This window comes from Oncorhynchus kisutch, unplaced genomic scaffold (assembly GCF_002021735.2).
Source record: "Oncorhynchus kisutch isolate 150728-3 unplaced genomic scaffold, Okis_V2 scaffold4004, whole genome shotgun sequence".
NCBI classification, from domain to species: Eukaryota; Metazoa; Chordata; class Actinopteri; order Salmoniformes; family Salmonidae; genus Oncorhynchus; species Oncorhynchus kisutch.
The window spans coordinates 157532-184448 of NW_022265949.1; the positions used below are offsets into that span (position 1 = coordinate 157532).

At 40.5% G+C, this 26917-nt stretch overlaps 2 protein-coding genes across 9 annotated transcripts in view; both read left to right on the forward strand.

The window, feature by feature from the left end:
• LOC109885217 (sialoadhesin) overlaps positions 1 to 26917 on the forward strand; it is a 159478-nt gene that overhangs the window by 100158 nt on the left and 32403 nt on the right. The window contains exons 1-4 of one of the 8 annotated variants that reach the window (XM_031821643.1): positions 10698 to 11220; positions 11396 to 11460; positions 18275 to 18318; positions 18946 to 19023. The exons of 6 other annotated variants lie outside the window; for them this stretch is intronic. In XM_031821643.1, coding sequence (XP_031677503.1) covers positions 11435 to 11460; positions 18275 to 18318; positions 18946 to 19023 — 148 coding nt within the window. In that variant the 5' untranslated portion in view covers positions 10698 to 11220; positions 11396 to 11434. Of the gene's footprint in view, positions 1 to 1737; positions 1909 to 2500; positions 2813 to 2929; positions 3140 to 10697; positions 11221 to 11395; positions 11461 to 18274; positions 18319 to 18945; positions 19024 to 26917 lie in introns of those variants that run through there. One more of the 8 variants, XM_031821642.1, reaches the window with a different exon arrangement.
• Positions 19892 to 25114, forward strand: LOC109878235 (uncharacterized). The gene is made up of 7 exons (XM_031821652.1): positions 19892 to 20008; positions 20212 to 20580; positions 20691 to 20921; positions 21481 to 21568; positions 21650 to 21704; positions 21800 to 22035; positions 22318 to 25114. Coding segments are annotated over exons 2-7 (933 nt in total). The 5' UTR covers positions 19892 to 20008; positions 20212 to 20258; the 3' UTR covers positions 22319 to 25114.

The following is a 26917-nucleotide window of genomic DNA, read 5'->3' on the forward strand; positions in this document are numbered from 1 at the left end:
ATCAGTCTCAAGATCATTCATCAGTGATTTAAAAACATAGACAGGTCCGGGAATCAGTCTCAAGATCATTCATCAGTGATTTAAAAACATAGACAGGTCCGGGAATCAGTCTCAAGATCATCCATCAGTGATTTAAAAACATAGACAGGTCAGGGAATCAGTCTCAAGATCATTCATCAGTGATTTAAAAACATAGACAGGTCAGGGAATCAGTCTCAAGATCATTCATCAGTGATTTAAAAACATAGACAGGTCAGGGAATCAGTCTCAAGATCATTCATCAGTGATTTAAAAACATAGACAGGTCAGGGAATCAGTCTCAAGATCATTCATCAGTGATTTAAAAACATAGACAGGTCAGGGAATCAGTCTCAAGATCATTCATCAGTGATTTAAAAACATAGACAGGTCAGGGAATCAGTCTCAAGATCATTCATCAGTGATTTAAAAACATAGACAGGTCAGGGAATCAGTCTCAAGATCATTCATCAGTGATTTAAAAACATAGACAGGTCAGGGAATCAGTCTCAAGATCATTCATCAGTGATTTAAAAACACCAATCAGGACAAGTTCTTCCAGTTTAAAAGTATTCTGTAAGGTGTTACTATTATTGAGGACATTATTATTAGGATGGTGCAGTAATGTTGAGATGCCAGTAGGAGGAGCTTTACTCTAGAACACTGGAACCTTCAGTACCACTTTGATGCAGCTGATGAGGAGAGGAAATTGAATGTGTTTGTAGAATAGAATGGATGACATCATGGAACTGACCAAATGTAAATGGAACTTTGACCTGTTCCATGTAGAACTCAGAGGGACAAGGCAACACATTCTAATATATTATAAACATTCCATATAGAATAGTCAACATATTGTTAACATGGTTCTGTATTTAAATAAAAGCGGAAATGGGTGACATTTTGTCCATTATAGAAATCTAGGACCCATTTTAATACAGTAACCTCCCTTTTCTGATGTGCTGTTCTGGTCGTCATGCATGTTAGTGTCTTAAAGAGGAAGGAAAGGACTGTGTCATCTACTTTAAATATGTATCAACCACAGAACTGACACTTACTAGCAGTTTCCACTCACTATCAGTCAGTTGACTCACTGTACAAGACCTCTCCCCTTCACTTCACTCTGTAAGTACTCTTGACAATGTCTTGAAATATAGTTTTGGGTTATTTGTTTTTAGTAATAAGTCATATACTTGAGGGTAATGTATAATTCTACTTGTTGTTATGTTTTGAGCTGTGTTCTGGTTGTTACATCAGGGTCAGTATTCATAAAGTGTGTCAGTGTAGAAGTGTTGATCTACATAGAGATGAGATAATTAACCAGGGTAAAAAAAGACATTCAAACCAATATTTAAACACTGCAGTGTGTGTGTACGTGTCCGCCCCCATGGGTGTGAATTACACAGTGGATTTATCTGAGGGCCATTTAGGACCAGACTGATAGGGAGTAGGGTTGACATCTATACTGTGTAGGATGTGTGTTTTAACTTTTCTACATCCATAACAACCAGCTCTCTAGACTTTGATACAGACTCCATGGGCCTTATGGGCCTTTACTACAGATAGTGTCTGTATTTGTGTGTGTGTGTGTGTGTGTGTGTGTCAGTCGCTGTTTAGCCTCACAGCTTGAGGATAGTAGACTTACAGACAGACAGTATTCACATAGACAACCATATAGCACAATACAACACAACACAATATGATACTGTTTTGTTTTCAGTAATGAGGCCCTGTACCCCGTTTACAGTTTCTACTTCAATGTATCAGGTGGAGTTATTCACCAGCTATAGAGTTGTTGTTTATGTTTCTAAGACTGCAGGGTGGGAGATGCAACAATGGCCTTGAGAACAGCAGGTAGTGTGTTGGTGGTCTTTCTCTGGTCTGTAGCAGGTACGGTCTCATTCATAATGTTCTAGTTTCCCTGTTTATCAATCTACAGACATTTCTAAAAGGAAAATAATCATAATGTTATTCTGGTGTGTTCTGTTAGGTGTCTCCACTTCCCTTTAAATAGTTATATTTCACACCTCACTGAGTGATGCTTATCTCTGGTTTCCATTCACACTTCTGCACATCAGCAGCAGTAGCAGAATAAGAATGTTGTCAACCACCAGCAGGGTTGGGGTCAATTCCATCTCAATTCCATCTCAATTCCATCTCAATTCCATCTCAATTCAGGAAGTAGACTGAAATTCCAATTCCAATTATTTTCAAATCTTTTGAATTAGGAACATTTAGAAAATGTGGAATTGTAATTTGGTTAACTTTCTGAATTGACTGGAATGCTTTTTACTTCCATGATGTATATTGAAATGAATACTAGGATGATATAAGGGAATGTACATTTGAGTAGATGGGTCCTACAGTATCCTGCACATGTTTACATGCATTTGGATGTAATATTGTAATGTCTGTTTTTTTATAGTCTTGACGTCACAAATGAAGTTCTCTCAAGGTTGAGTCCTGTGACACTGTGTTTCAGGTGTTCTGGGACAAAATACTGTGAAGAGTGTCTGTGCCTTAAAGGGGTCATCAGTGGACATGCGCTGTCCTGTTCCCAGTGTGACCCAAGTCACAGAGATAGTCTGGTTTAACACATGGTTGAATCCTTATGATCTGAGATGGGACCCTAAGTATGATGGTCGTGTGGAGTACAGTGGAACTACAGAGAAGGACTGTATCCTGAGAATCACAGACCTGAGACAGAGTGACATAACAACATATCACTTCAGATATAAAACAAACCAGTATTCAGAATGGAAATATTCATATGGATTCACTCTCAGTCTCACAGGTACTGTATAAATATTACAGTACAAGTCAAGTTATTTATTACATGTTTTATGAGACCAGTGAAATGGTGGTGACTGACAGACTTCCTCCGTTATTGTTTCATAACCTCTCCCTTCAGATCTAAAGGTGGAGAGGATATATCACAACAAACTGACCTGTAGCACCACCTGTACTCTGACTGACAACCCCACATACATCTGGTACAAGAACGGACAACATCTAGATGAGAGCACCTCCCCCCAGTACAAATACTCAGTCTCCAGTAACTATGACAATAGTTACTCCTGTGCTGTAAAAGGCCATGAGGATCTCCACTCTCCTGCAGTGTGTAAGTGGGGGAAAAAGTGTTGATTCAAACACAGTGTTTCACTCTATCAATACCAACAGCTCAAATGGTTGTGATTCATACTGAAATGACTTGAAATGAACAGTTTACTTCTTTACTTTGCACCTACAGAAACAAGACATGAAAAGTTGAAACTATTAACAGAGAGCCTCTTTATGTTTCAGGTGTTCAGGGTCACAACCGCTGGAGGGTGACTTACAGCAAGAGGAGAATCTGTGTCTTGAAGGGCTCCACAGTGAACATATCCTCCTCTTACACTCATCCCACTAGTTATGTAGAACAAGGTTCATTCTGGTTTACACAGAAACACCCTGTAGATGTCAGGTCATATCCAGAGTATACAGGTCGTGTGGAGTACAATAGGAACACAGAGAACCACCACACCATGACAATAACACACCTGACAGAGAAGGACTCGGCTGAATACAAATTCAGATTAATAACAACAAAAGAGGGGAGATTTTCTGGCCTTCCTGGTCTGATGTTGACTGTCACAGGTAATACTTCACCTACAGTTGTTACTGTAATAGGACAAGTCTAATCACATGACAAGCCAGTCGGGAGTCAAATATGACTAATGTTTCCTCTTAGATATCCTGTTAGAGATGGATCCTACGTCTGTGTCAGAGGGGGAGAGAGTCACACTGAGATGTAGAACCCAATGTACAGTCGGTCTCAACCCCACCTACATCTGGTACAAGAACAGACAAAGTCTGACCAACCCAGTCACCAGTTATAACAGCCTGATCCTAGACCCAGTCACCAGTTATAACAGCCTGATCCTAGACCCAGTCAGCAGTGAGGATGCAGGGAACTACTCCTGTGCTGTAGAAGGCTTAGAGAGAATCCTCTCTCCAGAAGAGACTCTCACTGTCAGATGTGAGTACATGGAGTGTTGATATATCTACAGTGAAAGTCATTGATATCATCTCTTTAATAGATGGTTCTACATGTCAGTGTAATACACTAATCTCTACTAATTTACATCATCTCTGTAATATATGGTTCTGTATGTCAATGTAATCTACGAATCTATACTAATTTACATCATCTCTGTAATACATGGTTCTACATGTCAGTGTAATATACTAATCTCTACTAATTTACATCATCTCTGTAATACATGGTTCTACATGTCAGTGTAATATACTAATCTCTACTAATTTACATCATCTCTGTAATACATGGTTCTACATGTCAGTGTAATATACTAATCTATACTAATTTACATCATCTCTGTAATACATGGTTCTACATGTCAGTGTAATATACTAATCTATACTAATTTACATCATCTCTGTAATACATGGTTCTACATGTCAGTGTAATATACTAATCTATACTAATTTACATCATCTCTGTAATACATGGTTCTACATGTCAGTGTAATATACTAATCTATACTAATTTACATCATCTCTTGCTTCCTTACATGGTATATGGGTTCTTATTTGTTCTGTCATCTTCAACACCAGACGGCCCAAAGAACACCTCAGTGTCAGTCAGTCCCTCTGGTGAAATAGTGGAGGGCAGTTCAGTGACTCTGACCTGCAGCAGTGATGCCAACCCACCTGTGGACATATACACCTGGTACAAGAAGAATGGAGGTGGCTATCAGAGTATGACAGGACCACAGCATGTCTTCAAACAAATCCAGTCATCTGACAGTGGAGAGTACTACTGTGAGGCCCAGAATGAGATGGGGACAGACATGTCTAGGACCATTAACATGGATGTGAAGTGTGAGTAAAGTACAGCTCAGTGTTTGAATGAGAAGGTAGCAAAACAATTAGAACTAATTTAAGTAGCCCTTATGCATAACATCTCCAAATGTGTATTATTGTTAACATTTGTGTAATTTATATTTTTAGATAGTTCTCTGACTTAACAGAGAATATATTTTTGACATGTCATTTGTAAATATACTACTGTCATATCCTCGAGACATTTCTATTCTATTTCTTTTCTATTTTTAATAGTCTGGCTTCACAGATTTTGATATATATGATGACCATTATAATCATCTGTCAAATTCAAATTAATTTTTTACATTTCATTTGTAAATATACTACAGTCAATAACCTCTGACATATTCTCCTTTACTAGATACTCCAAAGAACAACTCAGTGTCAGTCAGTCCCTCTCGTGAAATAGTGGAGGGCAGTTCAGTGACTCTGACCTGCAGCAGTGATGCCAACCCACCTGTGGACAAATACACCTGGTACCAGAAGAACGTAACCTCACCAAAAGCATCAGGACAGAGTTACAGCATCACTAACATCATCTCTGAGGACAGAGGAGAATATTACTGTGAGGCTGAGAATAAATATGGACGTCTCAACTCTTCTTCTGTGTCTGTGGACGTTCAGTGTAAGTTCACCTCATCTTTAATCACATTTAAATTCATATTTCAATAACAAGAAAAACACTATTTAATACACTGTTGTTACATATTGTCCACCAGACGGCCCAAAGAACACCTCAGTGTCAGTCAGTCCCTCTGGTGGAATAGTGGAGGGCAGTTCAGTGACTCTGACCTGCAGCAGTGATGCCAACCCACCTGTGGACAAATACACCTGGTACTTTCAAAATGAGACTTTTCTAAATGGATGTGGACAGATGTACAACATCAGTAACTTCAAGTCTAAGGACAGTGGACATTACCACTGTGAGGCCTGGAATAGAAGAGGATCTAGGAACTCTACAGCTGTGATGATCATTATACCAGGTGAAGTTTCATGTTATATATTTCAACACAAAATTATGTTTCAATCTAATATTAATAATTGTACTTTAGCTTATACAACTTTGTTTTATAATTATATATACATTCAGATTAGATCAGTTATTAACAAATATTGTTCTATTGTACCCATATCATCCATATTTTATTGTAGGGAAACAAACCTCAGTTCTGACTACAGCTGTAGGAATCATAGTGGTTGTTCTGGTTCTCATCCTCTGTTTCTCTGGACTCATGTGGTTCAGGTGAGAGATTCTTTTAAAGATTATTTCACTCCAACTCTTTTTTATGAACTTACTTTGTTCATTGATTCGTTCAATAATAAATGTATTAATTAATGTGTAAACCAGGAAGAAGGCCTCCACATCCACCTCTGACACAAGAGACACATCAGAGAATGATCAGGTGAGTCTGTTGGAATCAGAGAATGTACAGGTGAGTCTGTTGGAAATAGAGAATGTACAGGTGAGTCTGTTGGAAACAGAGAATGTACAGGTGAGTCTGTTGGAATCAGAGAATGTACAGGTGAGTCTGTTGGAAACAGAGAATGTACAGGTGAGTCTGTTGGAATCAGAGAATGTACAGGTGAGTCTGTTGGAAACAGAGAATGTACAGGTGAGTCTGTTGGAAACAGAGAATGTACAGGTGAGTCTGTTGGAATCAGAGAATGTACAGGTGAGTCTGTTGGAATCAGAGAATGTACAGGTGAGTCTGTTGGAAACAGAGAATGTACAGGTGAGTCTGTTGGAATCAGAGAATGTACAGGTGAGTCTGTTGGAAACAGAGAATGTACAGGTGAGTCTGTTGGAATCAGAGAATGTACAGGTGAGTCTGTTGGAATCAGATGAATGTACAGGTGAGTCTGTTGGAATCAGAGAATGTACAGGTGAGTCTGTTGGAAACAGAGAATGTACAGGTGAGTCTGTTGGAATCAGAGAATGTACAGGTGAGTCTGATGGAAACAGAGAATGTACAGGTGAGCCTGTTGGAAACAGAGAATGTACAGGTGAGTCTGCTGGAAACAGAGAATGTACAGGTGAGTCTGTTGGAAACAGAGAATGTACAGGTGAGTCTGCTGGAAACAGAGAATGTACAGGTGAGTCTGTTGGAAACAGAGAATGTACAGGTGAGTCTGCTGGAAACAGAGAATGTACAGGTGAGTCTGTTGGAAACAGAGAATGTACAGGTGAGTCTGTTGGAAACAGAGAATGTACAGGTGAGTCTGTTGGAAACAGAGAATGTACAGGTGAGTCTGTTGGAAACAGAGAATGTACAGGTGAGTCTGTTACTATCAGATTATGTGTATTGCTTGGTGGAACATTTCTACTCCTCATGTTGTCTGTCCTCTTCCCATCAGGGAGACTCTAGTCCAGTGTATGAAAACGTCTCAAGCATGACCATGGCCCCTACTGCAGCACAGACAGCAGCCACCGTTGACCAGGATGACGTTCACTATGCCAGTGTCCACTTCTCTCGCTCCAAAAACCAGGAAGTGCCTCTGTACTCCACCGTCCAGCTGTGTAAACCCCAGAAACAGGAAGAGGATGTCCAGTACGATACTGTGAAATTCAACCTCCCCAGTGCTGCCACCCGGTGAGCATATTCTGCCATTACAACAACATAGAGCCAATTATAGAGCATTGTGAATACACCACATTAAAGCAGAAGTTGGCTTTTAGATGTTGTATTAGGGTCAAGACACCTTTGTGATTTAACTTGTTTAAGAGAAACTTCCCCCAACCAGCAATTCACTTCCTCATCCTCGTTGTGCAGTAAAGAGGCTCTGAAAAAACATGAACAAATGCTAAAAAAAAACACCTAATACGTCCTTTTACAAACAGAAATATCTCAGTATAGTGATGCAGGTCTTTAGATGTAACAGTTGTACACATGACATTGTGTCATTCTGAACTTTATCCACAACGTTATATTCCGTTTTGTGATGCTCCTGCTGTTTCTCCGTCCAACTGTTCTATTCTCAGTGTATCAGGCTGCTAGAACGGACGAGAAGCATCGTTCAAGTCTCAACAACATGGAACATGACGTTACGGATTATGTTCAGAATGACACCATTTCATGTGTACAACATCTAAAGACATGCATCACTATAGACTACTGAGAGCTTTTTAGTTTCTAAAAGGTTTTTTTTGGGGGGGGGGTTTGGAGCCCACTGACTGAACAACGAGGATGAGGAAGTGAATAGATGGTTGGGGATAGTTTCTCAAAAACGAGTGAATTCGCCCAAAGAAAATCTGACCCTCCTATAACATTCCAGCTACATATGTTTCTAGATTTGGTTGTAAACAAGCTTTATTCTAGATTACAGCTCATTCATATGCTGCTGCTTATTGGACGAGAAGACCATGACGTCATTAATAAGCAAAAGAGTTGACCCCTAGTGGCCACTAGTAATGGAATTTCCTTACAAACCCAACAATATAATGAGAGAGTGGTGGTTTTGAGGAACTGTTCTGTGTTCCAAATGGAACCCTATTCCCTATTTAGTGCACTAATTTTCAACAGAGCCATATAGGCCTTGGTCAAAGTAATGCACTAAAAAGAGTATATGAATGTTTTTTTAGGGGGATGCAGATTCTGTTAAATTTCTGTTTCTCTTCAGACCCACGGCAGCACAAGCAGCTGAGGAGGACTCTTCTGAGATCTATAGTAGAGTCAACAAACCCAGAAGCCCTGAACACAACAAACCCAGAACCAAGAAGACCTGAACGCAACAAACCCAGAACCAAGAAGACCTGAATGCAACAAACCCAGAACCAAGAAGACCTGAATGCAACAAACCCAGAACCAAGAATACCTGAACACAACAAACCCTGAACCAAGAGGACCTGAACACAACAAACCCTGAACCAAGAGGACCTGAACACAACCAACCCAGAACCAAGAGGACCTGAACACAACAAACCCAGAACCAAGAACTGAAAACAACAAACTCAGAACCAAGAAGACCTTGTATATCTGGACCCGTATATTATAACTAGTGGTATAATTAAGCAATAAGGTCAGAGCCGGTGTGGGATATTGGCCAATATACTGTACCATGGCTAAGGACTGTTCTTAAGCACGACACAACGCAGAGTTCCTGGATACAGCCGTTAGCTGTGGTATATTGGTCTATATACTGTACCACGGCTAAGGACTGTTGTTCTGCACAACGCAGAGTGCCTTGATACAGCCCTTAGTCGTGGTATATTGACCATATACTACAAGTCCGAGGGCCTTATTGCTATTATAAACTGGTTACCAACATAAATAGAAAGTAAACAAATAGTTTTGTGTCATACCAGTGTTCTATTGTCTGATATACTGTATGTGAAATGAAATGCGTATTCAGCCAATCAGCATCCAGGACCTAAACTACCTGGTTTATAATAGTATCTAGTAATATACAGTGCATTCAGAAAGTATTCAGACCCCTTGACCTTTTCCACATTTTGTTATGTTACAGCCACAGACTTCAAACCTCACACTCAGTGTCTATTTATATAGACTTCCAGTAAGTTAACTTACAACACACTTCACTTCACTTGATTGTCAGACGTAACAGAGTTCACTTCTAGCTGGCTAGCTAGCTTTCGGTATCACTGAACAACATCTGCTTCATGTAGCTAACAAGCCAACTGAGATAGTTAGTTCACTGAATTCATATACCAGTCCAACGTCGACTCTTAATAACACAGTATCTTTACATGGTTGGTTTATTCTGTCTACATTTCTTTACATTTTCAAATGTTATTTGACATTTTATTTTGTGTATTTTCATTTGTATCTTTATCTGCTGCCATCCTCCCCTGACTCCGCCCACTTCTTCCCCGAAGTCGACCTGACTCTGCCCACTTCTTCCCCGAAGTAAACATGACTCCGCCCACTTCTTCCCCGAAGTCGACCTGACTCTGCCCACTTCTTCCCCGAAGTAGACCTGACTCTGCCCACTTCTTCCCCGAAGTAGACCTGACTCTGCCCACTTCTTCTCCGAAGTAGACCTGCCCCGCCCACCTCTTCCCCGAAGTAGTGTCACGAACCCCGCTTCCTGAGTCTGTGTTTGCCTGTGTTTCTGTCCTGGAGTGTGTTTCCGGTGTCCTGGAACGCACCCTGTCTGGTTGCCGGGCAGATTAGCTTGTTGGGAGATCGATGTTCACCGCACCTGTATCCCATCAGTAATCTGCACACCTGTCCTGATCATCACCTCTCCCCTTCAAAAGCTCTGACCTGACATCCATTCCCTGCCGGATCGTTAGCCATGAACAGTATGTTGTGCCATAGTATCAGCCTCAAGTTGGATAGAATTTGTTTTGTTGTTTTTTACGTCTTGCTTGCCTTCAACTTACCTCCGTTTGTTCTGTCTTCAGTTACTCACCCGGATCATTTACCCCATTCCCGCCTGGTCCTCGGAGGATTCCGCTTCCCCATTGGATCCACCTATTTACTCCCATCAACTCACCACCGCTGCCCGCTACGCCACCTGGATGTATCTACCCACTCACATTCACTTGTAAATAAATACTCACCTTCTTCCTACTCTCCTTGTCCTGGTCTGCTTCTGGGTTCGATTTTGAAGAAACGTGACAAGTAGACCTTGTGAGCATCGTAGATTTGCATGTTTTGCTCTCTGATCGGATTGTCTGAATTCACTAGTTGAGTGTCAATCACAGAAAAAAGCAATAGCTATAGAGTGAGTTGTTTATGTTTCTAAGACTGCAGGGTGGGAGATGCAACAATGGCCTTGAGAACAGCAGGAAGTGTGTTGGGGGTCTTTGTCTGGTCTGTAGCAGGTCTGGTCTCATTCATTATGTTTTAGTAATGTTATCTTAATGTTATTCTGTGTGTTCAGTGACATCGTCTGTTAGGGGCTTCTTCTTTTCTGGAATAGTTGTCTTTCACACCTCACTGAGTAACACTTAGGTCCTTTCTGTGGTTTCCATTCACACTCAGCAAGTAGAGTACGGCAACAAAGTGTGGACAAATGCTGTTAGTGTGAGGAAATGGGTCTGTAATGTATAATCACTATAATGTGTGATTGTGTTTCAGTGTTACTGGGTCAGGATGGCAGGAGTGTGAAGTACATCACTCAGAGTATCTGTACCTTGAAGGGGTTAACAGTAGAGCTGACCTGCTGTTACACATATCCCAGTGGTACAGTCACAACAACCTTCTGGTTCACTAGAAATGATGCTGAGGAGAATCCTGTGACTCTGAGTGATGAACCAGACTACACAGGTCATGTGACGTACTGTAGCAACAAGAAGAATGGCCACACCCTGACAATCAGAGATCTGAGAGAGTGTGACTCAGCTATGTGCAAGTACAGTGATATAGTTTTTAGTCACTTTATTTGGATAGTCTGGATAGATGCTCTACAGATGGTCATGTTATCAATACACTTCCTGTTGATAAGTTACTGCTTATATTTTTTACTGTGTCACAATAGTCTCTTTCTACTATTGTCACTGTACCTTGACACAGCTCTCTCTCCACAGTGTCCATCCTGACCCTAACTGGGACACACACCACTGAAAATGAGGACCAGACACTCTGGCAGTAGGTATGTTATAACATATTCATTAATGTGTTTATTTTGTATATAGTATTTGTGTTTGTTTGTGTGAGTGAGTGGGTAAGTAGATAAGTGAGAGAAAGACAGACACAGAGGAGAGAGATGAACACAGAAAGTAGAAGTGTAACGGCTTTCTTCCGTCGAAGGAGAGTCGGACCAAAATGCAGCGTGGTTAGTTCGATACATGTTTAATGAAAACGAATACGAACAATACAAAAACAACAAACGGAAAATGTGAAAACGTATACAGCCTGTCTGGTGACAACTAAGACAGAGACAGGAACAATCACCCACAAACACACAGTGAAACCCGGGCTACCTAAATATGGTTCCCAATCAGAGACAACGATAATCACCTGACTCTGATGGAGAACCACCTCAGGCAGCCATAGACTTTACTAGACAACCCTACTCAGCCACAATCCCAATACCTACTAAAACCCCAATACAAAAACACAACACAAAATAAACCCATGTCACACCCTGGCCTGACCAAATAAATATAGAAACACAAAATACTAAGACCAGGGCGTGACAAGAAGTGAGAGAGAATACTATAGAGCAGTGTGTAAAGTGCTCATACTGTGTTTCCTTTGTCACTGTCTCTCTGAGTGTGAAAATCTCCCACAGTGACACGTTCACATCTCTTCAGAGAGATGCTCAGCACTCCGTATATCAGACCATCCAGGGGAGAAAACCACCACAGAACCTGGACTAAAGAGAACCACCACAGAACCTGGACTAAAGAGAACCACCACAGAACCTGGACTGAAGAGAACCACCACAGAACCTGGACTGAAGAGAACCACCACAGAACCTGGAGGGAAGAGAACCACCACAGAACCTGGAGGGAAGAGAACCACCACAGAACCTGGAGGGAAGAGAACCACCACAAAACATGGACTGAAGAGAACCACCATAAAACATGGACTGAAGAGACCCACCACAGAACCTGGACTAAAGAGCTATGGCTCCAAACCAAAGCTAGTCCTTACACTCTATTCTCTTGCTAATATATTGTTATAATATCTTGAAGGTTCAACCAAATTACAAAATGACACATTGGTTTCCCTTCCCTTTTAGCAGTCTATGAACATGGTGTGACATCAGTCCCTGCTTTGGTTTAGTTTCTCCTGACACTGTTTCCACTTGCTAACGTTTTAGCATTCGTGGCACAAATCCCATTCGTCATGTGACTGTTAAGAGGCATTTCTCGCCCATCATTTCAAAATCAATCAAAAGTTTTTTTTAAATGCGTTGTGAAGCTCAACAAAGTCACTTCCAGATGATTTGAACATGATGAGAGAATGTTAACATGTGAAATCTTAATATCAGTCCCGTGACTTGAATGGGATTTTTGTAAATGTGGGAGTGTTCGACATTGTAGCTGACTTTATAGGCAAGTCGAGATCTACAAATCACCTTGCATGATGAATAACTACTCAATATTATTTATAGATCATTCAGTCAGTCACAATTTACCCATGATACATCAGTTTTGATGTTCTCGAACACTGTCTGTGTGACTGCTGAAGGAAGCCTTCTCTGCATAAGCTTCTTGGTTCCTGACATAGAGTTGGATAGAAGGTACATCTTGGCATCTTTGTCATGATGTCTTCTGTGACAGAATGAGCAGCACCATTGAGGGCTATTTCCATATTAAAGTAGTTTATATCTTCAACTTCCATAAGTTTAATAACAGTCGGTATACCAACTGAAATGGGGTATTCAATGGCTTAGCCGTGCTAAAACAGGCTTTGAAGCAAGTACGTCCTCTATTCAACTCTATTGTCCCTGACTGCTTCAATGTTGTGTCAACCACAGACTGCAAACCTCACACTCAGTGTGTATTTATATAGACTTCCAGTAAGTTAACTTGCAACACATCTCCCCTTCACTCTGTAAGTCTGCTTGACTATATCTTAAAATATGTTTATTTTATCATGTGTTTGTGTCCATGAACTTCTGTATCCTGTTATGTGCATGGCGATGCTGTTGTAATGTATGTTTAGTTTTTCTGTTATTTACAGTATACTCTGTAGATGTATTTATGCATATTTAATCTGATACAGTATTGTACATGGGGTTACACATATATTTTTGTATGGTATTTTAAGGACCATCAAAGCAAGAGATTGTTGTGGAGACTTGTTTGAAAATGAACTAAAGTAAGACTGAGAGCAACAGTGGTTAGGTGTATGCTTCGTAAGAGCTTTAGGAGTGGTACTAACATGAGATACAGTGATGGTGGGTTGTGTATAGGAGTAGTATTAACATGAGACAGTGATGGTGGGTTGTGTTTAGGAGTAGTATTAACATGAGACACAGTGATGGTGGGTTGTGTTTAGGAGTAGTATTAGCCTAAGACACAGTGATGGTGAGTTGTGTTTAGGAGTAGTATTAGCCTAAGACACAGTGATGGTGGGTTGTGTTTAGGAGTAGTATTAACCTAAGACACAGTGATGGTGGGTTGTGTTTAGGAGTAGTATTTATTTTATTTATTTTTATTTTACCTTTATTTAACCAGGTAGGCAAGTTGAGAACAAGTTCTCATTTACAATTGCGACCTGGCCAAGATAAAGCAAAGCAGTTCGACAGATAAAACGACACAGAGTTACACATGGAGTAAAAACAAACATACAGTCAATAATGCAGTATAAACAAGTCTATATACAATGTGAGCAAATGAGGTGAGAAGGGAGGTAAAGGCAAAAAAAGGCCATGATGGCAAAGTAAATACAATATAGCAAGTAAAATACTGGAATGGTAGTTTTGCAATGGAAGAATGTGCAAAGTAGAAATAAAAAAAATAATGGGGTGCAAAGGAGCAAAATAAATAAATAAATAAAAATTAAATACAGTTGGGAAAGAGGTAGTTGTTTGGGCTAAATTTTAGGTGGGCTATGTACAGGTGCAGTAATCTGTGAGCTGCTCTGACAGTTGGTGCTTAAAGCTAGTGAGGGAGATAAGTGTTTCCAGTTTCAGAGATTTTTGTAGTTCGTTCCAGTCATTGGCAGCAGAGAACTGGAAGGAGAGGCGGCCAAAGAAAGAATTGGTCTTGGGGGTGACTAGAGAGATATACCTGCTGGAGCGTGTGCTACAGGTGGGAGATGCTATGGTGACCAGCGAGCTGAGATAAGGGGGGACTTTACCTAGCAGGGTCTTGTAGATGACATGGAGCCAGTGGGTTTGGCGACGAGTATGAAGCGAGGGCCAGCCAACGAGAGCGTACAGGTCGCAATGGTGGGTAGTATATGGGGCTTTGGTGATAAAACGGATTGCACTGTGATAGACTGCATCCAATTTGTTGAGTAGGGTATTGGAGGCTATTTTGTAAATGACATCGCCAAAGTCGAGGATTGGTAGGATGGTCAGTTTTACAAGGGTATGTTTGGCAGCATGAGTGAAGGATGCTTTGTTGCGAAATAGGAAGCCAATTCTAGATTTAACTTTGGATTGGAGATGTTTGATATGGGTCTGGAAGGAGAGTTTACAGTCTAACCAGACACCTAAGTATTTGTAGTTGTCCACGTATTCTAAGTCAGAGCCGTCCAGAGTAGTGATGTTGGACAGGCGGGTAGGTGCAGGTAGCGATCGGTTGAAGAGCATGCATTTAGTTTTACTTGTATTTAAGAGCAATTGGAGGCCACGGAAGGAGAGTTGTATGGCATTGAAGCTTGCCTGGAGGGTTGTTAACACAGTGTCCAAAGAAGGGCCGGAAGTATACAGAATGGTGTCGTCTGCGTAGAGGTGGATCAGGGACTCACCAGCAGCAAGAGCGACCTCATTGATGTATACAGAGAAGAGAGTCGGTCCAAGAATTGAACCCTGTGGCACCCCCATAGAGACTGCCAGAGGTCCGGACAGCAGACCCTCCGACTTGACACACTGAACTCTATCAGAGAAGTAGTTGGTGAACCAGGCGAGGCAATCATTTGAGAAACCAAGGCTGTCGAGTCTGCCGATGAGGATATGGTGATTGACAGAGTCGAAAGCCTTGGCCAGATCAATGAATACGGCTGCACAGTAATGTTTCTTATCGATGGCGGTTAAGATATCGTTTAGGACCTTGAGCGTGGCTGAGGTGCACCCATGACCAGCTCTGAAACCAGATTGCATAGCAGAGAAGGTATGGTGAGATTCGAAATGGTCGGTAATCTGTTTGTTGACTTGGCTTTCGAAGACCTTAGAAAGGCACGGTAGGATAGATATAGGTCTGTAGCAGTTTGGGTCAAGAGTGTCCCCCCCTTTGAAGAGGGGGATGACCGCAGCTGCTTTCCAATCTTTGGGAATCTCAGACGACACGAAAGAGAGGTTGAACAGGCTAGTAATAGGGGTGGCAACAATTTCGGCAGATAATTTTAGAAAGAAAGGGTCCAGATTGTCTAGCCCGGCTGATTTGTAGGGGTCCAGATTTTGCAGCTCTTTCAGAACATCAGCTGAATGGATTTGGGAGAAGGAGAAATGGGGAAGGCTTGGGCGAGTTGCTGTTGGGGGTGCAGTGCTGTTGTCCGGGGTAGGAGTAGCCAGGTGGAAAGCATGGCCAGCCGTAGAAAAATGCTTATTGAAATTCTCAATTATGGTGGATTTATCAGTGGTGACAGTGTTTCCTATCTTCAGTGCAGTGGGCAGCTGGGAGGAGGTGTTCTTATTCTCCATGGACTTTACAGTGTCCCAGAACTTTTTTGAGTTAGTGTTGCAGGAAGCAAATTTCTGCTTGAAAAAGCTAGCCTTGGCTTTTCTAACTGCCTGTGTATAATGATTTCTAGCTTCCCTGAACAGCTGCATATCACGGGGGCTGTTCGATGCTAATGCAGAACGCCATAGGATGTTTTTGTGTTGGTTAAGGGCAGTCAGGTCTGGGGAGAACCAAGGGCTATATCTGTTCCTGGTTCTAAATTTCTTGAATGGGGCATGTTTATTTAAGATGGTTAGGAAGGCATTTAAAAAAAAATATTATTAACATGAGACACAGTGATGGTGGGTTGTGTTTAGGAGTAGTATTAACATGAGACACAGTGATGGTGGGTTGTGTTTAGGAGTAGTATTAACATGAGACACAGTGATGGTGGGTTGTGTTTAGGAGTAGTATAAACCTAAGACACAGTGATGGTGGGTTGTGTGTAGGAGTAGTATTAACATGAGACACAGTGATGGTGGGTTGTGTTTAGGAGTAGTATTAACATGAGACAGTGATGGTGGGTTGTGTTTAGGAGTAGTATTAACATGAGACACAGTGATGGTGGGTTGTGTTTAGGAGTAGTATTAACATGAGACACAGTGATGGTGGGTTGTGTTTAGGAGTAGTTTTAACATGAGACACAGTGATGGTGGGTTGTGTTTAGGAGTAGTATAAACCTAAGACACAGTGATGGTGGGTTGTGTGTAGGAGTAGTATTAACATGAGACACAGTGATGGTGGGTTGTGTTTAGGAGTAGTTTAAACATGAGACAGTGACGGTGGGTTGTGTTTAGGAGTAGTATTAACATGAGACACAGTGATGGTGGGTTGTGTTTAGGAGTAGTATTAACATGAGACACAGTGATGGTGGGTTGTGTTTAGGAGTAGTATAAACCTAAGACACAGTGATGGTGGGTTGTGTTTAGGAGTAGTATTAACATGAGACACAGTGATGGTGGGTTGTGTTTAGGAGTAGTATAAACCTAAGACACAGTGATGGTGGGTTGTGTTTAGGAGTAGTATAAACCTAAGACACAGTGATGGTGGGTTGTGTTTAGGAGTAGTATTAACATGAGACACAGTGATGGTGGGTTGTGTTTAGGAGTAGTATTAACATGAGACACAGTGATGGTGGGTTGTGTTTAGGAGTAGTATTAACATGAGACACAGTGATGGTGGGTTGTGTTTAGGAGTAGTATTAACATGAGACACAGTGATGGTGGGTTGTGTTTAGGAGTAGTATAAACCTAAGACACAGTGATGGTGGGTTGTGTGTAGGAGTAGTATTAACATGAGACACAGTGATGGTGGGTTGTGTTTAGGAGTAGTATTAACATGAGACACAGTGATGGTGGGTTGTGTTTAGGAGTAGTATTAACATGAGACACAGTGATGGTGGGTTGTGTTTAGGAGTAGTATTAACATGAGACACAGTGATGGTGGGTTGTGTTTAGGAGTAGTTTAAACCTAAGACACAGTGATGGTGGGTTGTGTTTAGTATGAAGTATTTTGTTGGTTTAAATGCACACACTCAGTATCACTTCCCTGTTCTCCTTTCCTGTCTGTCCCGAGTCATATCAGAAATCTGTATATACACATTAGACTTTACAGAACATGTTCCTCTGTAGCTCAGTTGGTAGAACATGGCACCTACAACGTTATGGGCTTGGTACCCAGGACCACCCATAGGTGCTCTAGTCTAGAACACTGAACCTTCAGTACCACTTTGATGCAGCTGATGAGGAGTGATGGTCATGGGTGTTTAAATGGAATGGGTTCTAATTGAATAACATCAATGAACTTTGACCTGTATATTCAGAACTCAGAAGGGCATTAATGTTATAAATAGTATAGTCAACACATTGTTTACATGGTTCTGTCTGTAGTATAAAAGACCACAGTGAAAACTGACACATTTTTTAAATAAAATAAATATATGCCCAGACTTGTCTTTTACACCATTTCTGTTCTATTACAGTAACAGCCCTTTTCTGGTGTGTTGGTCTGGTTGCCATGTTAATGTCTTTACTAAACAGGAAGGACAGTTCTGCATCCACTACTTGTGTTCTGACTGCTTTTATAAGGTTTCAACACTTACTTCTTGTTTTCACTCACTACCAGACAGTTGACTCACTGTACAAGACCTCTCCTCTTCACTTCACTCTGTAAGTACTCTTGACAATATCTTGAAATATAGTTTCTGGTTATTTGTATTTAGTCATAAGTCATATACTTGAGGGTAATGTATCATTTTACTTCTCGTTATGTTTTGAGCTGTGTTTTGGTTGTTACATCAGGGCCAGTATTCATAAAGTGTCTCGCCCGGTGTGGGTGATTGTGTGACACAGTGGATTTATCTGAGGGCCCTTTAGGACCAGACTGATAGGGAGTAGGGTTGACATCTATACTGTGTAGGATGTGTGTTTTAACTTTTCTACATCCATAACAACCAACTCTCTAGACTTTGATACAGACTCCATGGGCCTTCACTACAGACAGTGTGTGTGTGTGTTTGAATCACTTGCTGTTTATCCTCACAGCTTGGGGATAGGTGCTATATTGAACCTTGTCATCAGTCTTTAGGCTGCTGTACAGCTTGATGGACCGTAGAGGATTGAACATTTATCCTCCTATATTTGGGGTTCTGAGAATAAAACAGCTTCAGAACGATCAATGTAGAAATATGTGTTTACAGTAATACAGGTCTGTTCAATAAGTTGTTGTTGTTGATGATATGATGATTACTACGTAGTTATTCACCAGCTATAGAGTGAAATGTTTATGTTTCTAAGACTGCAGGGTGGGAGATGCAACAATGTCCTTGAGAACAGCAGGAAGTGTGTTGGTGGTCTTTCTCTGGTCTGTAGCAGGTATGGTCCCTTTCATAACTGTTTTAGTTGCCCTGTGTTTCAATTTATCAACATGTCTAAAAGGTTAAGAGTCATAATATTGTTCTGTTTGGCATATCTACTTCACTTTATATATTGGTCTTCTACTCCTCATTGAGAGATGCTTATCTGTGGTTTCCATTCACATCCAACTCAGAAACTATGGCAACAAAATGTGGACAAACAATACTGTTAGTGAGAGCCATTTTTGTATTCATTTTCATTTAATAGATGTTGTGTTGTGTGACTGTGTGTTTCAGTTGTACTGGGTCAGGATGGATGGAGTGTGACATACACCAATCAGAGTATCTGTGCCTTGAAGGGGTCAACAGTGGAGCTGACCTGCTCTTTCAGATATCCCAGTGGTCATAAAGTCACATCAACCTTCTGGTTCACTAAAATTGAGACTGAAGACCTAGGTCAGGATCCAGAGTATGCAGGTCGTCTGGAGTATCATGGAGATAAGAAGAAAGACTGTACCCTGAGAATCACAGACCTGAGAGAGAGAGACTCCGCTACGTACAAGTTCAGATTCATAACAGATCAGGAAGGAGGGACATTTACTGGCAAACTTGGAGTACCTTTGTCTGTCACAGGTACAGTAAAGGTGTTTTATGTTCAATTACAATTAGTTCTGACAATTGTTGTGGTGTGTATGTACAATAGTCTGTATAACATAGGATTTCTTCCATCTTTGTATTAGAGTGATAAGTCAGTGATAAAGGGATTTACAGTGATATTGTTTTTTCTCCAGGTCTTCAGGTGAAGGTGACTGGTGGACATCAGGATAAGACACTGACCTGTAGCACCACCTGTACTCTGACTGACAACCCCACCTACATCTGGTACAAGAACGGACAACATATAAATAAGCCCACTTCCCATCAATACTCTGTCAATAGTTATTATTCAGACAGTTACTCCTGTGCTGTAAAAGGCCATGAGGATCTCCATTCTCCTGCAGTGTGTGAGTATGAATGAAACTAGTATTTTATGTAGTATAATTTAGAACCAATAAGAATGGTATTACTTTCTCTATCAGTATTCTTAACAATATACATTGGAATGATAAACAGTTTTATAGATGTATGTACATGTATTTATTTTTATTGAAACTTTTTATGAACCTGTCCAATACATCTAAAACATTGAGTCTCATTTTGGTTTCAGGAATTGATCAGCTACATTTTGTTTCAGGTGTTGTGGGTGAGAGCTGTATGAATGTGACTTACACCCATCAGAGTATCTGTGCTTTGAAAGGGTCAACAGTGGACATATCCTGCTTTTACACACATCCCAGTTGGCATAACGTCACAGAAGTGTCCTGGTTCAACAAATGGGAGTCTGGTGTCACTAAAGACCTGAGCCTGAACCCAGAGTATGCAGATCGTGTGGAATACCATCGACAAACAGAAAATGACTCCACCCTGAGAATCACAGACCTGAGAGAAAGTGACTCAACTGAGTACAAGTTCAGCTTTACATCTGGTAAGGCAAGATGGGGGTACAACTTCCATGGAACAACTCTGTCTGTCACAGGTAATACTACCCTGTATGATACAACTGTAAATCATATTGAATTACAGGATAAATATATGAACCATCCTGTTAACACAGAGGTGTATGTGGTTTTATACATATTGTTTCAGGTCTGCAGGTGAAGGTGACTCCTGCTGCAGAGGGACAGAAGACACTGACCTGTAGCACCACCTGTACTCTGACTGACAACCCCACCTACATCTGGTACAAGAACGGACAACGTCTAGATGAGCCCACTTCCCAACAATACTCTAGTAATACCCTAGTAGTGTTGGGTCATTCTGTGGACAGTTACTCCTGTGGTGTAGAACACCATGAGGACCTCCACTCTCCTGCAGTGTGTGAGTATGAATTAAACTACTATTCTACTTAGAAAATATTAAAAAATGTAAGGTCAATGCTTTATCTATAAATATTCATAATTACATAGAAATTACAGACAATGTCATAGATGTATGCATGTCTATAGTTAGAATGTTCAGTACTTCAGACACTTGAAGAATAGTTTAGTCGACACTAAAGTCCTAAAGTATCTCCAAATGTATTATTGTTCATGTTTTGTGTAAGTGATAGTTTTATATAGTTCTCTGACTTTAGATATGATTTATTTTTGACATGACGTCATTTGAGGTAGTATACTACAGTCCTGACCCTCTGACATATTCTCCTTTACTAGATGCTCCAAAGAACCCCTCAGTGTCAGTCAATACAAAATTACTTTTCAAGATAAATCTCAATAATTATACTTTGGATTATTTCTCTTGTGTTAATAATTACAGGTTTGTTTATAAAATCCCCAAGTATTAACAAGTATTACATTGATATTCTGTTTTATTATCATACTAATATTCAGTTCATTAGAACATGCTGTGTTCTCATATCATCCATATTTTATTATAGGGAAACAGACCTCAGTTCTGACTGCAGCTGTAGGAATCACAGTGGTTCTGGTTCTCATCCTCTGTCTCTCTGGACTCATGTGGTTCAGGTGCGTTTTTTGTTGTTTATTATTTCACTTTAGAAGATTCAATAATTCATTCATTCATTCATTCATTTGTTTACAAAACAGGAATAAAGCCTTCAAATCCACCTCTGACACAAGAGACACAGCAGATGATGGACAGGTGAGTCTGTTGGAATCAGAAGGTGACTGTGATTAATGTGTATTCTTTGTGGAACATTTCCACTCCTCATGTTGTCTGTCCTCTCTCTCCATCAGGGAGACTCTAGTCCAGTGTATGACAACAGCTCAGGCATGGCAATGAAATCTACTGCAGCACAGACAGCAGCCACAGACGACCAGGATGATGTTCACTACGCCAGCGTCCACTTCTCTCACTCCAAAAACCAGGAAGTGCCTCTGTACTCCACCGTCCAAGTGCCTCAGCCCCAGAAACAGGATGAGGATGTCCACTATGCTGCTGTGAAATTCAACCTCCCCTGTGCTGCCACCTGGTGAGCATATTCTGCATTAAGGTCATTCATATGCTGCAGTTTATTGTAGGAGATGTCATCAATAAGCAAAACAGTTGACCCTTAGTGACCACTATGAACCATAAATATGGACATCTCAGGACAATTACTATGACATGTCTATAATGAGGGAGTGACGTGATGATGGTTTTGAGGAACTGTTGGCACCCTATTCCCTATTTAGTGCATTACTTTAGACAGAGCCCTATAGGGTGCCACCATTTGGGACGCTGTCTTTGTTTCATTGTTGTTTCTCTGCTTCAGACCCGCAGCAGCACAAGCAGCTGAGGAAGACTCCTCTGTTCTCTACAGTACAGTCAATAAACCCTGACCCAAGAAGACCCAAACACAACAAACCCAGAACCAATAAGACCTGAATGCAACAAACCCAGAACCAAGAAGACCTGAACACAACAAACCCAGAACCAAGAAGACCTGAACACAACAAACCCAGAACCAAGAAGACCTGAACACAACAAACCCAGAACCAAGAAGACCTGAACAGAAGAAGTTTGACAATAACCTTGTGTATCAGGACCTGTATATTTAAACTAAGTGATATAATGCCTGTGGAGGTGTGGAATATTGACCATTATAAACTGGGTGGTTTGAGCCGTGAAAGCTGATTGGCTGACCGGCATGGTATACCAGACCGTATACCATGGGTATTAACATTTGTATTTACTGGTCTAAGTACATTGGTAACCAGTTTAAAATAAGGCACCTCGGGGTTTGTGGTGCATCCAAGCACTCCGCGTTGCATTGTGCATAAGAACAGCCCTTAGTGGTAGTATATTGGCCATATACCACACCTCCTCAGGCCTTATAGCTTAAGTTTATAATGGCAACAAGGCACTTCAGGGGTTTGTGTTATATGACCAACATACTGTTCCACGGCTTATTTTAAACTGGTTAACAACATAAATAGAACAGTAAACAAGTATTTTTACGTCATACCCGTGGTATATTGTCTGATATACAGTATAGACTTCTGAAATGCTGTTTCAGCCAATCAGCATCCAGGACCAAGACTACCCAGTTTATAATAGTATTTAATAATATATGCCATCTAGTAGACACTTTTATCCAAATTCACACAGTCATTACAGTCATGCATGAATATATTTTTTGTATGGGAAGTCCCAGCAGGAATTGAACCCATGCTCCATGCTGTACCAACTGAGCCACAGGACGACTCTATTCACACTTAGAGTAGGAGTTCTGATCTAGGGTCAGTTATGACTTTGAAACAATTATGAATTAGAAAGGGACCTTAACATATTTTATATATATTTTTGAAAAATGTTGTATTCCTGACGTAGGAAACCTTGAGTTCCAGTTATATTTTACAGTGCATTCAGAAAGTATTCAGACCCCTTGACTTTATCCACATGTTGTGATGTTTCAAACTTTTGCTCAAATTTGCTCATCAATCTACACACAAAGCCCCATAATGCTAAAGCAAAAAAGGTTTTTAGACAATTTTGCAAATGTATAAATACAAACAAATCTGCAATAACACATTTACATAAGTATTAATCAGTACTTTGTTGAAGCACCTTTGGCAACGATTACAGCCGAGTCTTCTTGGGTATGACACTACAAGCTTTGCACACCTGTATTTGGGGAATTTCTCCAATTTTTTCTCCAGATCCTCTCAAGCTTTGTCGTGTTGGATGGGGAGCGTCGCTGAACAGATATATTTAGGTCTCTCCAGAGATGTTCGATCAGGTTCAAGTCCGGGCTCTGGCTGGGCCACTCAAGGACATTGAGATTTCTCCCGAAGCAACTCCTGCTTTGTCTTGGCTGTGTGCTTACGGTCCTTGTCCTATTGGAAGGTTGAACCTTCACCCCAGTCTGAGGCCCTGAGCCCTCTGGAGCTGGTTTTCATCAAGGATCTCTCTGTACTTTTCTCCATTCATCTTTCCCTCGATCCTGACTAGTCTCCCAGTCCCTGCCGCTGAAAAATATCCCCACAGCATGATGCTGCCACCACCATGCTTCACCGTAGGGATGGTGCCAGGTTTCCTCCAGGCGCGACGCTTGGTATTCAGGTTTCATCAGACCAGATCATCTTGTTTCTCATGGTCTGAGAGTCTTTAGTTGCCTTTTGACAAACTCCAAGCAGGTTTCATGTGCCATTGGCTTCCGTCTGGCCACTCTACCATAAAGGCCTGATTGGTGGAGTGTTGCAGCAATGGCTGTTCTTCTTGAAGGCTCTCTCATCTCCACAGAGGAACTCTGGAGTTCTGTCAGGGTGAACATTGGGTTCTTGGTCACCTCGCTGACCAAGGCCCTTCTCCCCCGATTGATCAGTTTGGCCAGGCGGCCAGCTCTAGGAAGAGTCTTGGTGGTTCCAAACGTCTTCTATTTAAGAATGATGGAGGCCACTGTTTCCTTGGACATTAAAAAATACAGAAATGTTTTGGTACCCTTCCCCAGATCTGTGCCTCAGCACAATCCTGTCTCTGATTCTAGAGACAAATTCTTCGACCTCATTATTTTTGCTCTGACATGCATTGCAAACTGTGGGACCTTGGTGTGGGCCTTTCTGAATCATGTCCAATTAATTGAATTTACTACAGATGGACTCCAATGAAGTTGTAGAAACATCTCAAGGATGATTCATAGAAACAGGATGCAGCTGAGTTCAATTTCGAGTCTCAAAGCAAAAGGTCTGAACACTTATCTAAATAAGGTATTTCTGTTTTTTAGTTTTAATACATTTGCAAACCTTTCTAAAAACCTGTTTTTGTTTTGTCATTGTGGGAAAGTGTGGTATATTTTTATTTAATCTATTTTAGAATAAGGCTGTAACGTAACAAAATTGGAAAAAAGTCAAGGGGTCTGAATACTTTCCCAATGCATTGTATATAATTCTATATTTTTTATGTTATGTTTCTGAAACAAACTTGTGAGACTTTTGCCTCAACGTCCAGGAAAGAGTTCTGCTTGATGCAACGTTTCTTATTGCTTTTATCAAATCTTTTTGTTGTAAACTGTGTTGTGACATTTTTTAAACTAAACTTTTAAGAATAAACTTCATTGTCATTGTTTTTAACTTGTTATAACAGTATCTTCAGTAGAGAGAAAATGGAATAATTTCAAAATCACACCTCTTGTACTTTACAGTACATACAGTAACTACAAATAAGAGATTTGGGCAATAGTGGTTCATTCATCTTCATCATCATCATCATGTCTGTACAAAATATACACAGACACATACCCAGTTACATTAAATATTATTAATTGTCATTTTTAAAACACACAACATGACATAACATCTGTGTTTGGAGTGTGGAGGGTAATTCAGTCAGCGAGGGCATTCCATTCCAGAACACAGAGATGGAACATTCTGGAATGTTCGATGATTGATAATAATACATCTCACAGTTAACAAGTTCAGACCAGACAGTGAGATTATTGCCTGAAATAAGAATGACAGTTCCCCATTTTGTCCAACTAGTAGTTAGAGAATACATTACATCATTGTTAAGTGAGAATGGGATGTCATATAGAATGAGTGTTATGGTCTCCAACATGTCGTGGCTCTTGACCCCCTAACTGTTGACCAACCTTCCCAGGTAGGTTCTCTCTCTTTGGGGACAGAGAGGGCCTAGGAGTGGAGGGGAGAGTGGAGATCCCATGGAGAGATACATTTTACACCCCTGACAGCACCACTGAGTGTTTTTGGGATAGAGCTTGGGGCAGGGGTAGTGGGGGTAAATATGTGTGTCCCTTCTGTTAGGCCACACCCACAGGGAGTGTCACTAAATTACGTTGTCAAACAGATGCATGGACTGCATGATGTTCTAATCCTGGACGGGAGGCAGGAAGGGACAAAAAGCACAAAGGGTAAGAAGCAGTTGGAGAAAAGGTTTAATAGAATAACAGATGCAGGTCCTTAAAGTAACTGTCCAATGAAAATCTCACTTTTAAAACCTGATATTAAAGTACATATTATACACTATCTACTGTATGTTTACACACGTTAAAATATCCTGTTAGCCATACATAGTCTAATGTAGCCTGTTACCAATACATAGTCTAATGTAGCCTGTTATCCATACATAGTCTAATGTAGCCTGTTACCAATACATAGTCTAATGTAGCCTGTTATCAATACATAGTCTAATGTAGCCTGTTATCCATATATAGTCTAATGTAGCCTGTTATCCATACATAGTCTAATGTAGCCTGTTACCAATACATAGTCTAATGTAGCCTGTTATCAATACATAGTCTAATGTAGCCTGTTATCCATATATAGTCTAATGTAGCCTGTTATCAATACATAGTCTAATGTAACCTGTTATCCATATATATTCTAATGTAGCCTGTTATCCATATATAGTTTATTGTAGCCTGTTGTCCATATATAGTCTAATGTAACCTGTTATCCATATATATTCTAATGTAGCGTGTTATCCATATATATAGTCTAATGTAGCATGTTATCCATATATAGTCTAATGTAGCCTGTTATCCATATATAGTCTAATGTAGCCTGTTACCCATATATAGTCTAATGTAGCCTGTTATCCATCTATAGTCTAATGTAGCCTGTTATCCATATATATAGTCTAATGTAGTCTGTTATCCATATATATTCTAATGTAGCCTGTTATCCATATATATAGTCTAATGTAGCATGTTATCCATATATATTCTAATGTAGCCTGTTATCCATATATATAGTCTAATGTAGCCTGTTATCCATATATAGTCTAATGTAGCCTGTTATACATATATAGTCTAATGTAGCCTGTTATCCATATATAGTCTAATGTAGCCTGTTATCCATATATAGTCTAATGTAGCCTGTTAACCATATATAGTCTAATGTAGCCTGTTATCCATA